General features: G+C 37.4%; 1 protein-coding gene across 1 annotated transcript in view; it reads right to left on the minus strand.

The window, feature by feature from the left end:
• Positions 1-7470, minus strand: part of SPINK1 (serine peptidase inhibitor, Kazal type 1) — an 18093-nt gene that overhangs the window by 6878 nt on the left and 3745 nt on the right. Inside the window, exons 2-3 of the mRNA XM_011979009.1 lie at positions 3095-3340; positions 1348-1379 (exon numbers count right to left, since the gene is read on the minus strand). Coding sequence (XP_011834399.1) covers positions 1348-1379; positions 3095-3149 — 87 coding nt within the window. The 5' untranslated portion in view covers positions 3150-3340. The remainder of the gene's footprint in view (positions 1-1347; positions 1380-3094; positions 3341-7470) is intronic.

The raw sequence follows: 7470 nt of genomic DNA on the forward strand, positions 1-7470 counted from the left end.
AAATAACCTAAGATCTCGAGACAGAAAACCTTGTTTTAAGTCATGCCTCTGCTATTTCTAAACTGTGTGACATTAGTAAGTCCTATGCCCTTCTGAAACTCAGTCAGTTCATCTGCAAAATGGTGATGATATTACCATTTCCCACCTATCTCATAGTGTTGTTGTGAGGTTTGCACGGATGGGTGAGATAATGTTCAAGTTTGCAGTTACTGCAGGTGCTGGCATCTCTCAGGCTGGCGACATCTTGAGGCATGTTCTTCCTTGTACACTGTAGTCCACACACACTGGTCTTCTGTTAGGCACTTAAAGGCACTAGCCATCATCCAGTGTTGGAAGTCTTTGCATTCTACTCTAGTAAGAGTTTATAATCATCAAATGATTGGCATTGTCCTAGACACTGTCCTAGTGCTTTTTACGTATTATTCTGTTTAAACCGCCTAACTATCCTGTGAACTAAGTATTATATTATTCTTCAGGTGAAGATAATGAGGCACAAAGCAATAAAATTAGCCAAGGACACCTAGCTAAGGAATTCCTAAATTCAGAATTCAAACCTAGTCGGAGTTCCTGAGCTTTAGCTCTTAACTACTTCATTCTACTACATCTCCCCACCAGTTTTGCTTTGCTAACACCCATTATTATTATTATTAATTTTTGGCTCAAAATGACCCCTCACTTACTTTGGAGCACCCTCCCTGATCTCTCTAACTAGGCTAAGTTCTTAATGGCAGCATATCTTTTTCATAACACTTATCACAAATGTAATAATGTATTCATTCATGAACTTTTGGTCTATTAGCTGTTTCTGACTAGATATAAATGTACTGAGAAGAGGGACACTTCTTCCTCTGGTCTCCAAATTTACTGAAATTACCTTTTAAACAAAAAAATATGAAAAGATTAGAGTTAGAATATTTTTCTAGAAGAAGAACCTAGTTTATTGTTTTCTGTTGTTCATTATAAATTAGAGCCACACCTTGGTCATTGGGAGAGCTGCATGCCAACATGGTCAAACTGGCTGTAAGGAGGAAGGGCTACTTGGAGTGAACTTGAGAAGGCTTCCACCCCAAATACTTGTTTACAGCTATCACTAGTTTATATAAAAACCCCTTCACAGCAAGCACTGTAGGACTATATAGAACTTGCTTATACATCAGTGAAATTATCCTTCAATATATGCCTGTGGGGTGGAACTACTATTACCGTTTGCATTTCACATGTTAACCCTCCCTAGCATTCATACTCCTCTTAACTTCAGGCTCAACTGAAAGGTGACAGCAAGGCTGCATTTTTGTTGAATCAAACTGTTCCAGCCTGAGAAATAAGAAATTACAAATATCTCTTTACCTCTCTTCCCAGGGAGTCAGCTCCAGTGTTACCTGGAAATAAATCAGATATGGTAAGTTGGGTCCTAAACGAGAGAAGTCAGATCTATTCTTCCTCAGAATTCTCTGCTTTCACTGCAGACCATGACTTCTTTACTAGGCTCTTTCATTCCCTACCCTTTCTGATTTCTATAATCTTCCGAAAGTTTCTGACTGATTTTCCTGCACCCCCTCCCTGGCAAAACCTTAAAAAGATTAAGTAAAACTTTGATTATGACCAAAGTATCTCAATTTGATGTTTTAGGAAGTTGATCTATTTCCTTGAAAATAGAAATTATGTACTTACTGCTGGAAATGTATCAGGCACTGAGCAAATTATCTTTTGAATCCTCACAAACATTCTCAAAACCAGTTACTAGATCTTTAATCTCACAATTAGTGAAGTATACTTTCTATCTGTTTACAGATGAAAAGCTGTGAAACAGTTATCACAAGCAGTAACCAGGCCTTCTGATGCAAAATTAGCTTTTTCAATTACACTGAAATTCTCTTTTGTAAGTAATATTGAAAAAATAGAGATCTTTTGCCAACTCACTATCAGTTCCCAAAAAGCTATTTCCAACAATTGCATCATATGGACTATGGGTCCAACCCACATTTATTGAATTTACAGGTAGTCAAAATAGCTAATCTCCATTCCCCGGAAGATAGCATAGGTTTTGCTGACATCATGTAGAAAATGATAACTGTGGATGAGTTCATGGAAGCGAAGGGGAATTAATCTGATAGCATCCAAATAAGGAAATATTTGTGAAAATTAATTTTTAATATCATCAATCTTTGAGGTGATCTGGGTAAAGAGGTAGTTCTTTGTATCTAAATGTAATGAAAATTAGTGAGGCATCTAAGAGCTTGGAGAATTTCCCCCAGGATAGTCAGAACTTGATGTTGTTGGGGGCCCACTGGCGTTTAGAATCTAATTGAATCTAAAAACTGATGAGCAGGTGCTCATCACAAGCATCTATTTGTATTAATTAACATGCACGAGGAGGGGGAAAGGGAACACTGACAGCTACCATAAGTATTCGGCGAATACAACAAGCAATATTCTTCCTCTTCTTAGCAAAGTGCTGATTTGGCTCTCCACAGGATCCGTCGCTACACGAGAGGTGAAGTTGAAAATGTTAACTATTTCCAATGATAAAAAGGAAACTGATCTTGGCTCTGAGGGTTCAGAGTTGTCTGTTAACATTGTCAAGATGCAGTTGGGGGTATATGTGCACCATCTATTCAAGCAGAATGTTTTCTTTCAAAACATTCAAAACGTGTAATGTAAATACACAAAATGCAATTTTTGTATTTCCAGATACTAATAAGAAATACCAGAAACTGAAAATAAAAACTCCCCTTTATATCACATATATTATTGTAATTTGGCCTTACACATTTACAAAATTAGAAGTATAGTTAAAATTGAAATATTTTTACCCTTTTTTCTCTACCGTATTCCAACAAAGGGTCAGCCACATCAATAGAGGAAAACCATTTTATCTCTAGGCAGTTCTTACTAGCAGAATTGTTTTCCTTATAGTAAGTTAAAAATCCCTCTTAAAAAATAATTCTTATCTGTAGATTCTATTTCATCTCACTAGGTCCAAAAGATCTCTCGAAGACTAGACTACATCAAAAGTCTAGAAGATAATGTGCTCCACAAAGCAACAGGTCAAAATGATTTTATTTAAATTTGAAAAATATGCAAAAACACTTACCAGATAGACTCAACAGGGCCAAGGCACTGAGAAGAAAGATGCCTGTTACCTTCATGGTTGAAATTCTGCGTCCAGAGGTCAGTTGAAAACTGCACTGCACTTACCACGTCTCTTCAGAAGCCTGGGACTGGAAGGGTCATATGGCAGATGACAGCAAGGCCCCACCTACTGGGCTGTATCATAGATCTCCCTGGTTATTGATTGACTCTGTGTTGTAGCCTGGCCTCCAGGTTCTGGGAATGTCACCTGCGTAAGAAAGGTGAAAGGAGCCAGGTGGGCCTGAAACATGCAAGGCAAACATTCTGTCAGGAAAATAGTTCTAGTGGTTAGTTTGATCCCGCTCTCTCTATGGTTGGGGGAAAGTCATACCCTTCTGAAGCCTGTTTTCTCCCCTGTAAGGTAAACCCAAAGATCCCTTCTACTCTGTAGGTCTGGATAGATGAGCAGGTATGGATAGCGACTAGGAAGAATTTTATTCCAAGTAGGATAAAACCTCTCCATTCTTTCTTCCTTTCCTCCACTCTTCATTTCTTATTCTTCTTTCTCTTTTCTCTATTTTTCTATCACCCATTCACAAAGCTTAAAGTAGCTGATGGAGTGGCAGATGAGAGGGAAAGAGAGAGCAAGAGAGAGAGGACTCAGTTCCCTAAAGCGTGTATTCTAGAGTAGAGGGTGCTTGTTGGAGTCACTTTTGCTGTGCTTCTGTGTATTCATCTAGAAATTAAAATAATAATAACATCTAACTCAAAGGGTTACTCTTTCATTTGAGAATATGTGCTGGTTATCTACCATGTGTTGTTGGAAGAGAATTCTCCATCCTCTCTCATGTTTCTGAGTGTCTTATGAGTAGAGGTACCGATAACCTTTGTTTCAGACTGTCTTTTTAAGGGTGTTTGTATAGCAAATGACCTTAGCAAATATGTGATGTCTCCCTCTGCATCAAAAGGCAGGTTTGTTTACTGTTTAGTGTAATAAAGTTAATATCTCCTTCTAGGGCAAAGATCATGTTAATTGCCCTATTTAAAAGATTTCAGGTTTTTAAAAGCTTGGCCTTGCTTTCCTTCAACACACTGTACTTTCTCTGCAAGTATCACTTGATGTGCCTTACATTGGCCTGTGGAAATTGGGGCTTGGGAAACCAGAACAAATTCCAACACTCTGGCTGTTGCTATGGAATAATTAAGTCCCTTATCTCTGAGCCAGGAGTCTGTGCCTTCTGCCAGAAACCATTATAATGTGGCAGGTTAACTTCTTAGCTTCCAAGTAGGATAAAATCTCAAACCCTTTCCAAGTCATGACAAGAACTGTATTTATCTCTCGAGACAGATCGGTAAATAAAAATAACAATCTCTGTCTTCATGGAGCTTCCATTGCATTTTTGTTGAGGGAGGCAGGTGACAAAAAATAATAAATGATTATAAAATATATCAGATATATATTATGGAGAAATGGATAGGAAGGATAAAGGTGCTGGAGGGTTAAGGAGATATGTATTATAGCATAATCAGAAGAGGTCTTGCTTTTCAGGTGATATCAAACAGAGACATGAAGGAAATGAGGATTTGAACTATGTAATTATTCCAAGGATGTGCATTCCAGACAGAGAGAATAGTAAGTGCAAAGGCTGTGAGGCTGACGTTGGTTTGACATGTTTGAGAAACATCCAGGAGGACAGTCTGGCTTCCAGCAAAGTGATAGAGGGCAGAATGGGAGATGAAATAAAGGAAGCAGTGAGGGTCTAGATCTAGTGTAGGCTAGAGTAAGGACTTTGGTTTTTATCAAAGGGAAGCTTTGGAAGTGTTTAGTTCTTGACATCACTATTTGGATGTTTTACAGCTACTTCAAGTCTAATGTGTCCCATACTACTATTTTGATCTTTCACCACAGTATTTTTGTCTCTATTCTCCCTATAGCTTCTTTTCTTTCCAGTAGATCACTCAAGCCCAAACCTCATTGTTCTCCCTGATATTTCCCTTTCCCCTTTCTGTGCATCATCTTCCACACTTAATTTGCTACTAAGTTCTCTTCTTGGATTCGTGTTCAAAATAACCTCAACCCCGGACACTTCTCATTAGCTTCCACTGTCATATCTAAGACAACGCCATCATTTCCCCCCTGGGTTTCTGCATTTCCTGCAAAGAGTTTCTCAATATTTGTTGTTATTTCTTCCTTAAAGTTGCTGCCCATGGAACAGTCAAGGGATGTTTATGGACTGCAAATTTGATAATGTCTCTGTCCAGTTTCTCATTGTTCAGAATGCTCAGGAAGAATTTAGGTTCTGCATGACTTGGCTCCTTTCTATCTTTATTCCCCAAGAGGTTCTTCCTTGCTCAATCCGGTTATTTCCTTGCTACTTTGGTCATTTCTCTGTTACCCTTTGCTAGGACCAAGAAAACAAAACAAAACAGCATTGCACCCTCTAAAGTTAAAAGGTTAAGTGGTAGGTATTTTCTCATTAAGCCATTCTTTCTGGGTCTTCCTTTACTTCTTTCTGCATCTAGATTAATGCCTCCTATTGTATGATTTCATAAAACCCTTCATTGCACTTAAAATAATTCCAACTCTACAGCTATTTGTATGATTATTATGTAATATCTCTTTATTTTTAGAGAGCAAATACAGCTGCTTTATTTATTGTAGCACTTAATAAAGTGTCTGGAAAATAGTAGACACTAAATAAATATTTCCTAAAAACATAAATTAAGAGATAAATGTATATACTTCTGAAGACCAAGGTTTATGCCTTGTTCATTTCTGTGTCTCCAGTGCCTCCAGTTGAGTAGCCATTCATTGGCTCATCATCAGGCCTTTTATTCCTTCAACCATTAGTATATTCAAATATCCATCAAGTCCTTACTATACGAAAACTTTTGGCTGAGTGCTGGGGAAATGGATATGATGTCTGCCCTCATGGACTTTAGTCTTAGCATTGATAGATATTGGTTGAATCATATTTGATTTGATTTGAGATGAAAATATATTGGTTCTTTTCATCTCAAATCATTATTTAAATAGTAGTTTTGTGGCCAGTAAGAAACTTCCAATAACCACTGTTAAGGAGGGTTCATACATGAGAAAAGGATTTTTTTTCCTTGGGTCTCACAAGCAGTGCAGGGAGAAGGGAATTGGCTGGGATCTGGTCACGTAAACTCATTAGATAATAATAGCAGCAGTAATAACTTTAGATTTAGGCCTGCCTGATGCCAAAGCCTGGGCTCTTTTCACCAAACAGTGCTTTTTAAACATTTGACTGTGAACCTAAAGTAAAAATTTTGGGGTATGGCCTAGTATATGTATTATATGTAGATGTGGGAGCAGACAAACACAGTTGTTAAAAAATAAAACATAGTCTTATTATAATGAGGACTCTTGATAGATTTTTTTATTCTATTCCATCTCAGTTCACCAATACTAATCTGTAATTAGAAAAATATGTCACTACAGAAACATACCTGTGGACCCTAGACAATCTTGTTTTTTAAATCACTACAATACTAAGATGAATTCTAGTTAAAAACTGGCCCTAAATTTGTGATAGGGAATGGCTCTTTTCAGACAACAAGTTGAAGAGGATAAACAAAACCTATGGAGAGAGGAGCCTGTCTCCAGTTATAAATCTGCCATTTCAACTGTGACATGACTGGGTAAAACAGTTTTCTCAACTACAAAAATAGACATCATACAGTGTTCATTTGGTGTGAGAATAAACTGAGAAACCATAAGTCAATATTGTGCAAAAATATTATTCCTCACATCTCCAGGAATTATAATTGCTAGCTAGTAATGCTATCACCCCCTTCCGTGAATTAGAACAATAGAAAATATATTGAGGCCTCATACGATCAATTCTTGACAGAATAAATATTGTTTGCCCTGGGAGATGAGGAGTGCATTGACCAGAGAAATCCTGCTATAGTGCTAGACTATTAGTCATACTGAATGTGTTTACATTGCTCAACCTTGTGTACATTTTTTCCTTCTCTTCTTTACCAGTCTGAGTACATATTTATGCATGTCTATCTTTGGGAACTCAAGCAAACATATTATGACCTACTCCCTTCTGATTCAAGGACTAATTATTCACCTGAGTAAAGAGTGATGACAAAACTCAAGAGAACTGCTCTAACGGATGTTGACAATACATGCTGGAATGGGGATGTTGGGCTGGCACCTGTTGATTTTCACATTCTCTGCCCAAAATTTAACTAGTAAGAAAAAAATGACAGAAACTGGAGATATACAGCTTATTATATTTAGCCTGACATTTGGAGACTTCCTTGACATAGTTGCATCTTAACTCTTCAACTTTTATTTTTCATTATTTAGAGAACTTCATGACTTTTCATAAATGACCTCTTGTTTTTATTCCACTACTC

Source organism: Mandrillus leucophaeus, unplaced genomic scaffold, assembly GCF_000951045.1.
Source record: "Mandrillus leucophaeus isolate KB7577 unplaced genomic scaffold, Mleu.le_1.0 Scaffold1036, whole genome shotgun sequence".
In the NCBI taxonomy this organism is placed as follows: Eukaryota; Metazoa; Chordata; class Mammalia; order Primates; family Cercopithecidae; genus Mandrillus; species Mandrillus leucophaeus.